Source organism: Thalia democratica, chromosome 8 (assembly GCF_965202585.1).
Source record: "Thalia democratica chromosome 8, ktThaDemo2.hap1.1, whole genome shotgun sequence".
Taxonomy (NCBI): domain Eukaryota; kingdom Metazoa; phylum Chordata; class Thaliacea; order Salpida; family Salpidae; genus Thalia; species Thalia democratica.
In genome coordinates this window covers 20564498-20582276 of record NC_139172.1, presented here as the reverse complement: position 1 = coordinate 20582276, position 17779 = coordinate 20564498, and the positions used below count along the sequence as shown (strand labels likewise).

General features: G+C 23.5%; 1 protein-coding gene across 1 annotated transcript; it reads left to right on the top strand.

Moving 5' to 3' along the window:
- Positions 1–2963: 2963 nt before the first annotated feature.
- On the top strand, positions 2964–14568 carry LOC145842577 (uncharacterized). The gene is made up of 18 exons (XM_082950043.1): positions 2964–3087; positions 5540–5619; positions 6250–6361; positions 7271–7475; positions 7809–7962; positions 8030–8085; positions 8294–8357; positions 8423–8532; positions 8849–8930; positions 8992–9128; positions 9245–9355; positions 9554–9625; positions 9688–9823; positions 10621–10807; positions 11538–11701; positions 12915–13067; positions 13577–13741; positions 14396–14568. Exons 1-18 carry the CDS (start codon positions 2982–2984, stop codon positions 14549–14551), a joined length of 2250 nt encoding a protein of 749 aa, XP_082806169.1. The 5' UTR covers positions 2964–2981; the 3' UTR covers positions 14552–14568.
- The last annotated feature ends 3211 nt before the right edge of the window (positions 14569–17779 follow it).

Below are 17779 nucleotides of genomic sequence, written 5' to 3'. Positions count from 1 at the left end.
CTATAAAAATAACCACCTGTATAGTATGCATTTTATTGTTGTTTTTATGATTTAGTATAAGCCAAATAGCTTTGAAAAAAGCAGTTAAATTGGTTTGCTATTCAAAAAGGCATTTTTTATTTATCTACATAATAATAAATTTAAAAACTAAAACTTATTTTAATAATTTATTTTGTAACAAAAACTTGTTGTAGAAAATTTAGTAGAACTTCAGAAAACTAAAGGCTGATACAATATTTCTTTTAAAATATGTATTTTAAACTAGCAATTTTTTTATCGATTATCATTAAGAATAATGTATTTAAAAATAAACGAAACCTCAAAAGTAAAGGAAATGTTTTGATATCAAGAATTTCAGTGTTGTATAAGTGACAAATTGTCTTTTGTTTCTACTTTCTACTGTAGGATACGATTTGATGACCTAGAGGGCGTCAGCTGCTAATCTTAGTCGCTTCTGATTGGGTAATATTTTACTAACTTATAATATACTGCCAAGGTTTTTAATACACTGCTGTTTTGAAAGCACTGGGCTTTGCTGTCTTTTTATTCAGGGCTTCAAGTATTTAATGCAGCTTGAGATAATACCTTGTAGGATCATAAAGTATTTAAAAGTAAAGAGTATGCAGGATATTTTTGCTCAAAACTTATTTTCGTTCCTAACAATTTCAGCTTCAAATTTTATTAAAACAAAATTTTCTGTTTAGCAATAGATAATGAGTGTAGTGATGCAGCAAAAAAACACTACTAAGCTGAGACTTTAAAAAAAAATATTTGAAGAAGCTTAAATTCAACAATAGGTAGGTTAGTAAGTACTAGGTACTGTCGACAAAAATATTTTTACATACTTTTTGTGGAAGGGGGTGCGGTGAATACATTGATAAAGAAGGTGACTTTAGTAATGTACATTATGTCGATGCTGAAAATCTACCCAGAAAAATAAATTCGTTAAAACTTAATTTCATACAAAATCTGCCAAATTGTCTGATAAAAAGCGACTTTCACGACAAGTACAAGGCCGTGAATGTGATGTCCGTTAAAAATATTTAACGCCGCCAACAAACGGGTGGTGACGCGTGCTTGTTCATTGGCATTTGATTGGTAGGATTCAGTAACTGACACTTGCGTTGAGTTCAACACCGAGCGTGGAGGTAAGGCCAGTGTTTCGATAAGATAAATTGTAACCGATAAAGTACGAGGCCTGTGTTTAAAGGTAGGGTGTGTTGGGTGAACGGGTTTTCTGTCAAGCTTAGTTAAACCGTGGTAGTATTCGTATACCTCACTATGGTCGTAAAAAACTTATTTGCTGCATCAAAAGATTCATGCTCAAAACCTGCGATTTTTTTCTTGCACCGGTTACATGACAATTCGATTTCCGACAATTCAAATACTTAAATAATATTCAAGAAACCATATTTCGAAAAAAAAAAAAATTTATAAATAATAAAAATACGAATATAAGTATTATTAATATCTTTGTATTTTTAAATGTTTTTTTATATATAAAAGGTACAAAAAAAAACTATGTTCTAAAACTTGTTTTACCCATATTTCAAAAATGTATAAATAAAAAAAATATTTTTCAGGAAAGAAAAAAGACTTATAGATTATAGTTTAACCTACATACAATTTTCTTTTATCTTTAGATAAAAATTACTTTCTGAATTGTGGCCCTGTAATTTCATTTTAAGAGTTTGAATTATTCTCAGAATTTGACCGCTCAGTCGTGCACCCGCTTGCACTAGTTTCGATTTGTTCAAGCTTCCTTTAGATCGTTTCAAAAACCTCCGGGATAATTCTGCCAAAGTAGCTCGTACTATAAGAAGCTATTGTGTTTTTACAGTAAAAGCCGTGATTGCTCTGCAAAATCTTTTGAAGTTATTGAAAGTATTTATTTTCTACTTTTTGGTCAAAATTGCCTAAATTTCAAAATTTGTTTTGCAAGGATAAAAAGAGCTTAAGAATGGATGTATGAATATTTTTTTATTTAATTTTTTTTTTCTACACTTCTTACAGTCCTATTCTAATTTCTTTTCTCCATGCCATCTTTGAAGAAATGCACACTAGCTTAGTTAATTCTAATAAACAAGTTGTGTAATAAAAGATTAATTTAAAGTGTTTAAATTATTTATCACCAATTTAGGATTAAAAGCGACAAATAGTATTACTTTCTCTTAAACCAGTTCAAAATTTCCTGTCTAATAGTTTTATAAAATATTAAAGTAATTTGTTTTAAGTTGGTTATATTAGTTAATTTAATTTTTTAGAACAGCCGCTCAGCTTTAAACATGGCTAAAACAAATTTAAAATAAAATACTATTTAGTTTAATGCATTAATCATACAACTACTAATTGAAAAAGATATAGTTATTTTTAAAATAAAAAAATATATTTTGTTTTTAACTATTTTTTAACTTGAATAGGCATTTCTATTAAAATTAATTGTAAATCAATTTAAGATGTACAGTTTTACTTTTTATAATAAACTAAATTTAGAATCTTTTAACTAAAAATTTTTTGTTAAGTTGTTTTTTTTAGTTAAGTTCATAAAGTTATAACCGTAGCAAAAGTATTTATTAATGCACATAAAAATTTATCTATAAAAGTTTTTTAGCAAATAAAATAAACTCAACTTTTTTGTTTTGCTTAAATCAATTATTTTTTAATCTTATGATGTATAAGCTAATACAAACGTCAAAACTTCTTTTCACTGTCCTCAAGTATTTATTAATTTCTAATAAGTTTACCTGGTTTAAAAAAAAAAAAGAAAAAAGGAAAACTTTGACTACATAATTCAGTGAAATTATTTAACTTAATAACATAAGTTATTAAAAGTAGAGTAGACATAAACAACAACTGCTTATACGCCAAATACTAAATAGCCACATTTTCAAGTTGTCTTAGTTACAAGGCGCTACAAATAGATATTTTAAACTTGATTTGAGCTGACAAAATTATTTCATACATTTGTTTTAATAGTATTAATGGAAGAAAATAAAAAAACAAAAAATGCAAAAACACAAATTAAGAAAGATGATAATGTTCAGCTTTGTGATATTGAATCAGTTTTTGAAGAATTAAAGCTACTTGGTAATAATATAGTAAATTTTGTTGTTACAAAAAAAGCAATAAGTAACTCGTTTGTTATTTTCGAACGAAATGAAAATTGAATTAGACATGTTATTTTTCATTTTAAACTTATCAAAGTCGTTAAAATGAATATATAAGCTTTAATATGATTTTTAAATTAAATTGCATTGGTTAAGTTGTAGTTTGTTTAAACATATTGAATTAACAAAAGATCAAGAACAGAATGCACCTTTACAAGTTTTTATATATGAAAAAAGTTTTGTGTGAGCTACTTTAGTTTATATTTTACAATTGGTTTTTTTTTACAAGTTTTACAAGAAAGTTTTACAAAAATTTAGGAAACACCATATAGAAATTAAAAAGGACTGATCAAAAATTAATTAAATTTTGTAAAATATATACTAATTAAAAAAATGCCCCTTAGTTTGTATTTCAAGTTTAAAAAAAATAATGCAAAAAAACAAAGTTAAAATTGAAGTATAATTTAAAAGCAATGTTTCCTTAAGTTGCTTTATCTTTATATATTTTTCAACTAGATAAATTCAAAGCTACAAGCAAACTTTTTTATAAACTTTATTTCTACCAAATAAAGTAAATAAAACAACTTTCAAAATTTTCAATAGTTTATTTATACGACAAATTTTATTTTAAAACTTCTAATAAACTTTTTTTTAAATCTTAGTCTGAGCTTAATGAATTAAAAAAAAACACTAAAGATATAATGCTAAGTTATTCAATGTTTTTTACTTTTTCAGTGAAGATAAAGGCTTACCAAAGTTTTACTTCATGAACTGAACTTTTTTAAATGTATTAAAATAGAATTAAAAACATTTTTATTGCTGATAGCTAAAGTTTTATATATATGCCGTTATATTGATATAGAAGTTAGACTTAATATAGAAGTTAGATTTCAAAAAGCTAAAAGAGAATAAGTAGAAAGATGAATTATAACTTAAAAAAGTTATTCAAGCGTAACGAAACAAAAATAAAACTTAGTGGTTATCGTTTATCGTTTTTTTATATAATTTTTTTTAGTCAGATTAGCATTTTAGTTATAAATATTTAAGTATCTAACATGTTGAAAAACTTTACTGAACAAAACGATGTTTTTCTTATAAAAGTGAAGAAACAGCTGGAACAAATTTTTATCTAGTATTTTCAAGTGATATTCAAATTAAATTTATTTTGTTATATAAACTCTATAAAATAGTAAACATTTAAAAGAAGTTTAACTTACTAGTAATAGAGTATTTTTTTCATCTAGTCTTTATAGTATTAATTTCTTGTTTTATATAGGTATTTAGCTAACATAAATAAGTTGTCTAAGAGTTAAATTGGAGTCTATCAGTAATTCTTATAAAAATTAATATTCTAAATCTTAATACTTGCGATGATTATTAATTTAAACGCGTTTTATAGTAATAAAAACAACTTCATTTAAACAAAAAGGTTCACTTAAATCATATAATATTTAAAGAATCTGCATAACTATATTTTGTTAAGTCTCATAAGTTTAAAAAAAAATAAAAATTGATAAGGGTTCAAGGTGATGTCCACGCTGTAAATGCTTATCTAAATTGGTAAACTTCTATTTTTACTATAAAGACTGTTTAAAACAATGCAACTTCTCAATGCTAGTTTTAATTTGGAAGTATTAAAAAAATCAGTGTTTTTTCCTAACTAACATGTATTAGATGTAATAAGTTTTGAAATTTTCTGGAAAAATTTTTTGAAGACAGTTAGAAAAAAAAGAGACAGGCACAGAGTTAGTAAAAATTTATGGAATGTTTAGTAATACTTTATATACGTTTTCTTATAGCTTATATAATTGTTTGTTATAGTTTATATAAGCTTTTGGTTCATTGATCTTGTTTTAAATACTTAATTAACTTTAAAGTTTTAGTATAGGCTAATATAAAATGAATCGAAACTCATATAAGACTAGTACTTTTCAAGTTGTAGTTGCTTAACATCTAAATCCAGTAGTTTTTATTTATTTTATTATTTACAAAGCACTAGATAAAAAAAAAAATAAAAAATAACAAATGTGAAAATAATTGAAAAGTTTTGAAAAATATTAACTAAAAAATTGAAAATATATGAAAGACAAAAGTCAACTATCTAAGTAATTAAGAAAATGTATACTAAACGAATAAGTGTTTTATCTTGATTTGACTTAAACTTTCAAATAAAATATAGAAAAAGTCTTCCACGGGCTGCAGTTACTTCGTTATAGTACTTAATATTTTAGATTTAATAAATATTTACTGATTTTTATAGTTGTAGTAAAGACGACAAGTTATACTATATTTATCAAAAACGCAAACTACAAATTTTTCTTCTAGTTACAATCTTAAACTACAACTGTTACAGTTTACAAAGAACAAAGTGTTTATTAAGTTGTGTAATGTACATTACTTTTACTGACATTGCTAACCTTTACTCAATTTAGGAAAGAGTTTAGACGAAAATGAATTCTCCAAAGATCACAAAATCACCTTGGATTTACTTATTGAAGGCATAAAAAAGCTTGTTAGTGTATTTATAATATTTGGATCTGCATAAAATAAGTTATCATTATTAAACCACTCAAACATAATTAGAAAAAGACTTATATGCTTTCATGTAAAAAACTTTAAGTTTAGTAAGTTAAAGTAGGTCTAATATACTTTTTATTTTAAATAAAACCTTAACAAAACTACTTATTTTGCTAGACGAAGCACTTAAATTATAATATTGTTTAAGACTTACAGATTTAATTCTATTTGAATAAGATTTTAAACAACTGAAGATCTCATTTTTAAACGAGTGAAATATTGTATTGTTAATAGAGTTTAAAATTTATAATTGATCATTCTCCTTTTATTGAAGTTGAGAAGTATGATTGCCACCTTTGAAGTATAAAGTACGCAAAACTCTCATTAGCAAAAAAAAATATTTATCAGCAGCTAATACGAGCTTAAAATGTTGAAGTACACGCTTTTATACTTGTTTTTCTGAACAAAAATTTTCTTATCCTTTTAATACAATTAACAGTTCTACTTTAAAAATAGCCCTTTGCTCTCACATATAACTACAAACTTTTATGTACAAAATTTCTAGTTGTTAAAGTAAATTAAAACAATAAAGTAACTTTTACAATGTATTAATATTTTTTTTAAGAACGAAGAAAGGAGAAGTCTTCGTGAAGAACTAGAAGTGGTGACGATTACGAATAGCCGCAAACGACAATCTTTGTACGAAATACCTAAACTTCATGAGAAAAACTTTAACGGTTTTTGTTTTCCGTTTTTATAAAAACAAGAGTTTAGCTTTGTGTATTCAGTTTAAAAAAGTTAACTTTCTTAAATTAACTAGTGATCAAGCACTAGTTCAAATGCATAAAAAATATTTAAAAACTATAGAAAATTATCAAAACTAATCAAAAAAAAGTGTTGACGTGCAAAGAAAATTTTACTTTGTACAAATTTGTTTACATGCAGAGGTGCACAATATGAAAACTAAAATGCATATGAAAGTTATTTTTGTTAATATGCATATTTAATTTTCAAAATTATAATCTGAATAATTCATAAGTTTAAGCTTATTGATGCAAAAATTTGTTTTAATTTAAGTTCGAAACACTTTATGAATATATGTATTTTAATTCTTAACATTATGATCAAAATTAGAATATTAAAACTTCAGTTTAGAGAAGCCAAAACTAATATGTTAGAAATTTTAAAATAAATGCCAATAAACATATCTGAATCAAATAAAAAACAATTGAAAAGATAATATATTGTATGTCATTTTTATTGTTACAAATATGTTATATAGAATAGTGTCGTTTAACTTTTGGGATAACTTTAAAAATAAAAAAACAGTTATAAGTAGTAATAGAATTGACGTATACTTTTTTATAACTTTTTTTTTGGTTAAGCCCCAAAATGTTATTTAATTAATTAAAAATCATTTAGATTATTTTTTGTTAAGTAATTGTTTTAGAAAAGTAAAAAAAATAGCTTCATATAGTAATATTAATTTTAATAATCTTTATACTATTATACATTAATTATTGATTGCATTTTATTACAAAAATATACAAAGAAAATAAACGGCAACTGTTTCTTTTATTTTAGACAAATATCTAGAATTTATTTTGTGTTATGTATTTGTTTATTTTTAATGAACAACTTTATAGAATCAGTCGTCAAGCTAAGAAAAAAATATGCCGAAGAATTTAATCAAAAACATCAACAACTAGAACTGTGTTTAACGGAGACAAACCAAACTGAAATAAATTTTAACCAAATTCAAGCTGAAAACGAAAAGCTTGAATTGCAAAGTAAGCGAGCTAAAAAAGAAACCACTGAACAGCTAAACGCTCATTTGATCGAAAAGTCTGAGTAAGTAGCAACTGGTGTTTAGAAATTTTTATGATTTCTAAAATAAAATTAAATTATAAGATATGAAAGCACTAAAACTTTATTGCATAACTAACAAAAAGTTTTATACATAAACAGCTTATTATATAAAAACTGTCTAACTTTTGATACTAATTTAATTGAAAAATAAGGTTTAAAAAACTTTTATGTTTTATTTAAAAGCAGTAAGACTAACTCTTTGATTTTCTTACATTTGAAGTTATTATATAATTTTGCTGCTTTAAAGAAGCTTGGTCGAATAAATAGAAAATAAAATGGAAAGGTAGCATGAAACTATTTTTTAATTTAAAAAAGACAAGGAATACTGCTCAACGAAACTAAAGATGCACATCACGAGTCGACAAACCAGACAGAAGAGTACAAACTCGGAAGAGTTCTTTTGGCTGACCATTTGAAAGACTACTTGAAAAACAACAAGAAAGAACAAGAAGAACTAAAAGAAGAAATAGTAAGTTATGAGGTTTATTATGATAATTTTTTATTGTTTTGTGAGACTATTAGATAAAAACTTCCAGCTAGAACTTGAAAAAGAGGCTGAAACGGAAGGAAAAGAAAAGCTTCGTTTAAAAAAGTTTGTTTTGTAATACTGGATTTTATGGCGACACATATTTTATTAGATTACAATAATTCAAATTTAAAATTACAAATAATACATTCAAAAAATATCAATATAGAGAAATTTCTTTAAATTTTAAAATGTTATTTTCATATTTATTGTACTTTTTAAAAATTAAAAAAAAATCTGATTATTTAAATTTCAATACATTCGATTTTTGTAGAATAAATGATAGAGTATCTGAAGAACTATTTGAAGCAAAGATTCAAAAAGACACTGAATTGGATGTAAGCGAATTAAGTGTATTTGAGAAGTTTTGTATTTTCCTATTTAACAATAATGTTCTTATCAGAAAATCGAAAAACTAAAAAGAGGATCTGTCGCATTAAATGATGAAAAGAAAACACTTGAAGGAAAAATTTCAACTTTAACTGACGAAAACGAATGCTTATGTAATGAGAGGTTTGAAAACTTACTGTACAACTTTGTTAGAAGCTGTTGTTTACATTAAATGAACATACAAAACTTTTGCAAATTAAATAACCAAGTACATTTTATTAACCTTTAAAAAAAGAAGACATAAGTTAAGATTTTAATAATTAATACAAGTTTTACATGTTTTTACAGAACTAAATAAGCTTATAACGTATTAACCGTATAACAAAAAAGTTAATAAAACAATTTTTTTTTTTTTTTGAGGTTTTGTTTATTCATTAGCAAAGTCAAAATAAAGTAATAAACAAATCAATAGACAATAAACAAAGTAATCAATAAACAGAGAATCAGCTACTAAAGACTTTGAAAACTTGGTCACAGACTTCGAAAGGAAAATTAAAAGAGCCAAATCAAACTTGTCTGATGTGTGTTAATTATAGCTGTTTAATAAATTATCATTCCGTTTCATCAAAATTTAAACAACAGGTCATGGAAAACAAGCAAAAGGGACATGAATTAACGGGAAGTTTAAAAGAACAACAAAAATGTTCAATTATTCGTGGTGAAGAGCTAGCAGAACTGAGTGAGAATCTTAAAACTCTACTTAAGGAGAAAACTGAAAAGTACTATATAATTAAAATTATAACTTTTTAAATGGGATCAAGTAATTCCTAACTTAAACAAAATCATTTTGAAAAAAAAAATAAAGCTAGATACTTAAAAGCTGAAATAATTTTAGTGCAAATGACTTCAAAACCACGCTGGACGATCTCGAAGATGAACTTGAAAAGACAACTGTGAAAAACAAAAAGCTTATGGTCAAGCGTAAATCTAATGCTGAAAAACATGAGTAATTTATTATATTAAAAATACATTATTATTTTATCTAAATTTAAAAAAATTTGGCAAGCGTTCTAACAGTCTTTTTGTTTATAACGCTTGTTTTAAACTCCTGTGTAAGTAACTGTATAAAAATACTCTTCAAATTACATATATCTTAAAAGAAATTGTAATTATCAAGTATTAATTGCTTTCTTAATTATGAAAGAGATTTCATGGACGAAATAAATGACGATATCGAAGACTTACAAAGAGAACTGATAGAAAAGAAATATGACAAGTAAATATTTTCAATATTAATGTTAATAGTCTAAAAATACTAAAACAGTAATCGCGATTCAGAGAAAGAATCGTAATTGAAAATGACAAAGATTCAAAACAACTGAGAAGTTATATAGATGAATTACACGATTCAAACGAAATCTTAGCAGGAAAAATAGAACAACTTAAAGAAGGTTGCAAAAACAGCCTAGATAGGGTTAGTTTCTAGAAAAGTTTTATATACTTTATTACTACTCATGTATAAATTTGTAATACCTTTGATGTGTTTTAAAATATTTACTTAAATTATAACAAATATCACTATTATTATTTGCCTTTAAAATTTTTTAAATATTTTTTTTACCTTTAAAATATGTGTTTAAAACTTAATAATACATTAATGAGAAACTTATGATATATCTATGTTTTTTTTTGAGCTCAAAAGTTTTTCGTTAATGGGAAATTGACAACTATGTACTAGAAATGTTTCAAAATATTTTCTATGTTGTTTTAAAGAAATATTTAACTTTAGTTAGTAAAATCTTATTTTTATTAGTTTGTTAAGTTTATCTTTTCCAGCTCTTTTAAGTAGCTTTTATGTTGAAGTACATTAATACTAGTTTTAAAAGTTTATTTTATGTTGATAATAGTACGATACACGTTCTTAAAAATTTGATCTACGTAAAAAGCACATTTTATAACTACATTTACTTGTCTTAAAAAGTATCTATTATGTTTGGTAATTATTATTCTACAAATACTTAAATAAAATACAATACTTTAAGTTTATATCGGTGTGATACTTACGTGCAATTTGAAAAAAGAAAAAAACTTTTTCTCAACGACGTTTATTAAAAAACAGCAATTATTATTTTCATGTTTTTCACACGTTTTGTAAAAACTCAAGAGTAAAGTTAAAGTTATTGCAACTACCTAACAGTTGAGACAAAAACTCAAAATAAAGATTATTTTCAAACTTATTTAATTAAAGAAATAAATCTCCCAATATTTTAGACACACGAATTAAATAGAGAGTCTCGCTTGAACCGTCGTAAAAACGAAGAATCCTCTAAAAGTTTAGAAATATTTCAAAAGGAATCAATAAGAGAGAGAGAAGAATGGCTGATGGAAATTGAACGACTGTTAGATGAAGTAGATACTAACAAAACAGAATTATCTCGCAATTCACTGAAGAAACAAGGTTTAGATTTTGTATTTTATTTTTGTGGTTTTTTTTTTTTTTTTTTAATATAAAAAGCTTCAAAACTAATATTAAGCCAGTTAAAAAATGAATAATAAAAAAGCTATAGGTGATTATAACTTATACGAGTTATAATATTTTAATTATACAAATTTTCATATTAAGTCACAATAAAAATCAAAAGCTTTATATGTTAAAACAAATATCAAAAATAAACATTATATCAAAATTAGTAAGTCCGTTTTATTTTATCAAAAAAAAACTTTTACTAAAAGTTTTCGTCAAAAACCGACTAAAATTTGTAAAAATAAGTTTCCAGATATACTTTGTTGCCTAGGTAAAAAATTTGTATTTAGTTTTATTATCATAAATCTAAGTTTTATATACAAATTAAGCCATATAGAAAATACTAAGTATTTTATTTTACAATTTATTCTTAAAGATATTTTGATTCTATCTTAAAAACATTCCAAGTAATTTTTTATTAGTATAAAAATAAAAATTTTTATGTGTTTTATACACATTTTTAGAAATAAAATATTTAATAAGTCACATCAATATGTTATGAAGTTTACAAATTCATACTTTTGCTAATACAAGTTTTTCAAAGAATATTTTAGATACTTCAATGTGTATGCTTTGCTGATAAGGCTATGATAAATAAATAAAATTAAATAAAAAAAATATTTTCGACCTTTGAGTTGAAGACTATAGATATCTAATTTGATAGAAAATTTGGGCAAAGTTGTCGAACTTAGAAAAAAGCATAAACATCTCAGCGAGCTGTATGAGAAAGTAAAGCAAGATTTAGTTTCTTTAAGAAAAGATGAAAAGTCAAAAGTTGGGTCTATAAAACAAACTCGTGAACTTATCTTGGAAAAATCTGAATCGATCGTTAGTTTTTTTTATATTTTAAACAACTGAAATAACTTGTGAAATAAAGTGAAAAATCATAAAAGTTTATAAGTATCAAGGTTATAAAAAAAAAGTATTTTTGATACGTCTATTTATTAGTTTTCACAAAAAGTATCATATCTAGATTTTAATTTACGTTTCAAGTAAAGATAGATTAAGTAAAATACGATAAAAATACTCGAACAAATTATATTAGATACTGTTTATAAATAAAAAAAATAAAACATGTGCAACTAATAAAACAATATTTTCTGTTGTATAATCATTAGTATAAGTATTAAGTAATTAAAGCTTATATAAACATTTTGTTAATATTTTAGTGCACACTCTTTAATTTCAATTGCTAGTTTAGTTTAGAGTCTTTAAACCGACAAATGTTGTATAAACAAAAGTAAAATTGTTTCAAAATAAAGCTAAATATTTTACTACAAACTTCTAAACTAACAATGTTTAGCAAAAGTTTATATTAACTTTCGCCTAAACTATATATAAAACCATAACTACAGTTTCGTCATGTAGTTCTATTTAGGAAAAAAAAGGTTAAAATGAATGCAGTGACAAAAGGTTTAAATAATATTTTTAGTTAAACAATATATGGTACAAAATAAAAGTTTAAACATTTTATTTTTAAAGTTTGAAACTGAGTTTTTATACATTGTAGATATTAGTTTTACAAACTGTTTCTATAAACTAAAAAATATTATATAGCGGCAACTTACCCGTGTTTATTTAGTTGTTAGTTTTAAGCATGAATAAAATTTATATTGTTCGTTAGACTTAAAATAATCTTTTGAAACTACTCATTTAAAATCAACTGCCTTAAATTTAGGTTAACTATTTAGAACAACTAGAATGGTTTTTCCTCACCTTTTTTATTTCACTTTTATAAAAACTACAAATGATTATCAAAATTTTTTTTTTGTAATTTTTAGGTTACACTTAGTAAGTACTTTTTAGACTTTGAGTCTGCTCATAAAAAAAAGCACATAGTGTTTTTTTTTTCACGTTTAGAAAACTTTTTCATTAACTTACAATAATACAAACATTGTACTTATTAAAAATATTGATAATAGTTGAAATATAACTTAGGAAATATAAGAACTGAATGTTATGTGAATTCGAAAGTACAAGTAAAGCAGAAAACATAAAATAATTTTAGATATTTTATATTTCAATGTAAATAATATTTAAGCAATCTTCCAAAGATTTGTTAAAAGAAGCAAATATGCAATCGAGTGAGCAGCTTACTTACTGTCAAAATGAAGTAAAAGAATGCGATATCAAAATATACAACCAAATGAACTTACAGTACAAAATAAACAAAGAAAATATTTTGTTGGTTGAAGTTAGTTATTACATTTTCAAGTGTTTTATCATTAAAAAAGTCACTAAATAAAAAACCTTTATTTTTAAAATAAAATATAAGTTAATTTGAAAAATAGATTTGTTTGAAGTTTAAAACTTGTATTAAGGTTTATTTCTAAGTAAATCTTACAAACATAATTAAAAATAGCGCACTTATTAAATCGTGATGTTTGTAAATTTTTTTTAAATTTGAAAGTATACATTTTAAAAAATCAAAACAATATTGACACAATTACTTTATTTTAAACTATTGAATAAAAATTTATTTTAATAATAATAAAACGAAAAAGATTAAAAATCATAAATAGGAACTATTCTAAAAATGGGAAATCTAAAAGTAATTAAAAATTGTCTTTAAACTTGATAGTTTTTTAAAAGACACTCAAATCAATATAAAAATAGCGTTTAATGTGTAGACGAATAGCTGATCATAGTATTAGTTGCTTAGAGAGAATATGTTCTGTTATAGAGAATTTGAATATTGTGCAGAACACTAAGAAAATTATGCTAAATTCCGAAAAACTGAGAAAAATAAGCAACGAAGACGTTCCAAAAGTTTTAAAAGAACTGAAAAAACAATCATTAAGCTTTCAAGATGAACTAAGAAACTCCTATCAAAAACATTTATGTATGGATAATTTTTATAATGAAAGAGTAAGATTTTTTATGTATATATACACTTTATATCTTTGTTCGTTTTTAGTAACATCAGTTAAAGTGTTAACTTAACAGATAGCTCTTTATTTTACAGGGAATAGTGTCTAAGTTTATATAACTTTTCAATACTTTTTAAAGATAATGAATAATACATATTTGTATAAAAATAGCTTGTTTATAAATGTTTTTTAGAATTTTTAATACTTTTGATGAACTATACTTTCCTTAAACAAACTTATGACAGTTTTTATGAAATATAGTTTTAATTTTTTTACATTAATTTTAAATTCAATTTTAGTTACAAAATATCCAGTTGTTAAAAATATTAAAGTAAGCTTTTTTATTGTTAAAATTTCATGGTGTGCCGAAAAGTTTTCATTAAAATATTTCGCTTTCTTATCAACTTGATTTATTTAATTGTATTTATAGTCTTTAAACTTTAAGCTTAACAAAAAGTTTGAAAACCAAAAGAAAGTTTTTAAAACAAATAAAAAATTAATTTTTAATCAAATATTTATATTTTGAGTTCGACAATTTTAACTTTTTAGAAAAAATAAAATCTTTATTAGTCTTAAGAAAAATGTTTTAAATGAATGTAAATAAACATGTTTGGCTTGATAAGTAATTGTATAAAATATTTTTATATTTCAGGATGGTCACACAATGAACAAGTTAAAAGCTGAAAACTTGTTCACTGCTGAACGAGTTAGGGAAACTGAAAAAATCTTAGTAAAGATGAACTTTTTGAATGACGATTATTCCAATTTTATAAACAAAATTCAAAGTTGTAGACCTACAAGCAATTAATAATTTAAGAAAAATTATTTAAAATTAATCTCAAACTAACTTAATGTTAAAAGTATATTAAAAGAAAAAAAAAATGTTAATCTCTAATGCTATTATCAGATAACAAACACTGTTAAACTACTAGAGAAACTCTTTTTCTTATTATTTTTACTAAGAATTATGCTTTTACGTTTTGTTTTTGATAAAAGATCAAGTAACGACTTTAAAAAAATCATTGTGAGCTACTATTCTAAAAATAAAACATTAACCAATTTAATAAAAGTGAGCTTTGTAAAAATTATATGTTTAATCCTTTAATATTTTAAGCTTATAGGATGTATAGGTTTTCATTACTTCCTTAAAGTAAATACTTAGTATATCTTTTAAAATAAATGTAAAACATTTATAATCAACCTTTTATAGCTGCGTGTAACTTGAAAATTTGTTATATAAAGCATAATTTATACATAGTTACCTAAAGCATAACCTAAACTCAAAATGTGTCGTGTTCTTTTAAAGTGTTAAAGCTAAAAGTTTATTTTAGTGTTTGCTTTTAATAAAATTTCTTTTTGTAATATCTATTTAGTATATTAAAAATTTCTTTATTTTTTTTGTAGCTTTATTAAACTAAAGGCTTTATCAAAAAAAAATAGTATGTTTTAAATTGTTTTTCAGTTTTGTTTTTAAGTAAATGCTTTGTAAAGTAATCGAATAAAATTAAATAATTTCAAGTATATATATATATTTATTAATTTTGCTTAACTTTACTATTAATAAAAAGATCAAATAAGTAACATAAAAAAAAATTGTTTTAATTAAAATTGAAATATTTGTTCCATAAAAGATTCACTAAGTTTGAAATAGACACGGTCTTTAAAAATGTTACTTCTATTTTTTGTCACCACGATACAATTAAGTCGGCTGAAGTTTAAAAGCTAATTAAAAAAAAAAAGAAACTTGTTTTTAATAGTATGTGAGACAAATGTTAATTTATTATAAATCCATAATAGAATATTTTAAGAATTACTTTCGACTCAATTTCTCATAGGCTTAAGTAAACAACTAAAATATTTCTTTTAAGTTACTTAGTTTGTTTTTGATACAGTTTTTGTAGTTGTTAAACTACTAAATATTATAAAAACTATTTGTGATTTTACTTACAGTTTGTTTTAAATTATAAAACCTAATCTTGAACCCGACAATAAAGCTTTTAGCAATCTACAATCAAGCAATACTTCAGAAAACATTTCTGGTTATTGAACTCGATAATAATAACGCTAATAAATATGGTTAAAGGACTTGATGTACAATAAGACCTCTCGGTCATCGAGCTACAAACCACTTGTTTACCTAAACTACTTTTAGCAGCATTAAAGTATATGTTTTAATTTGAAAAGTTTAAATAATAATGAAAAAAAATAAGATGTAATTCGAAAGTTAATTAAGTAATAACTAATAAAAAGGTAAAATCGAGAAAATTAAAAACTGTTCGAATAACTGAATCAAATAAATATTTTGGCCTATTTTAAGATCAGTTTACCAAAAAAATTTTAAAGATTTAAAAAGTATAAATGTTTCAAGTAACTTAAGGCTTTACAACTCTTAAAATATACATACCTATAAACTTAAAAATAACAACAAAAAATGCAATCAGACACAAAAAACTTTACCGTATGGAACAAAAATTTTTTAACAAGAAAAAAAGCTTAGACAGATATCAGTCTTACATTTATTAGTTTTAGCTTTTTTTAATTATTGACTATTTTGAAAACAATTTTACTAAGATATTAATTAGCTTTATAATCAAAGAAAATATTCAAGGAAATGAAACTACTTTCAACTAGAAATATAAAGTTAACTAATAATGTAATAGTGCAAACTAGACCGGATTAATGTCATCGGAGAATCTATCAACATACATAATAACTACTATCCATAGAAAAAAACATACAAGTTGAAATGATATCCTTAAGCTATTTATGTTTTTTGTTCATTCAATTGTATTTAAGTAAAGTATTGTTCAGAAATACTTAATCTTCCAACCTAAAATCTTCCAAATTAGAACTGAAATTCTATGTATTAAGTATCTTTTTCAGTCCATAGTTTAGCACCCTAATAAAGTATATGAATTATGTTTATGTTTTCAAATACATGTTGGATACAACAAATATTTTTAGATATATCTTTAGATATTATTATCAATTATTGTTATTAAACATCTATACTTTTAGAGCAACGACAAAAATAAGTTGTCAAAAGTTATCTTTTCTAAAGTCATACATAGAGAAGTTTACATGACAATTAATTCTCTAAAAAAATTGTTTAAAGGGCTACAACTCAAAAAGAAATATATATTTTTTTAAATGAAAATGCGTATGTAGGTATTACTAATTAAAGTTGACATATACTATTTAGATTCTTGTCTACTACAGTTTTTAGAGTTATAAATGTATTCTTAGGTTTCAAAATATTTGCGAAAATTTGTAGTTTATTCCGGAAACACAAACCCTTTTTGTTTTTCAATTGCTTTTTACTTTTAGAAACTGTAATAGGTTTGAAATTAGAATATAAAATTTTGTATTTAGTGTTCCTCATACAAAAATGTAATTGAATTAAGTATCAACTTCTTTAGCTAATGTTTTGTTTTAAAGTAAAAGTTTTTAATGCTATGGTTTTTTTATACTTTAAAACACTTAAAGTAAATTAGTTACCTTGATTACCGATTTTTTTATAAAATAACTCTCGCTGAATAATTACAAGCATCAATTTTATTTTTTCTTGATAACAATTAAGATAGACTGTTTTTGGTCGTATTCAACAAGTTTGTTCCTAATTTGTTTTTGTTAATATTTTGAACAAAATGTAGAGTAAACATTAATAAAAGAAGGTCTTTTTTTAAACTCTGTAATATTAATTTATAACCGATCGTTGTGTTTAGTAAAGGATGAGTAAACTATTTTTAAATAAACTAAGTTTTTACTTACAAGTTTTACTAATTAAAAATTGCTATTCTTTAGATTAGATCGTGTTTCTATTTTCTTACAATAGCTTTTTTCAACATATTTAGTAAACAGTTTACAAAGTGTCATAAATATCAAAACGAAAACACAAAGTTTCAAAAAAACATTTTACTTTTACAAATATTTACGACCTTTAAAACAAAGATGTAGTAATATTTATTCCTGAATTAATCTCTTTGAAATCAATGAAGTAACTAATCAAGTACACCAATATTTTTGATTTATAAAT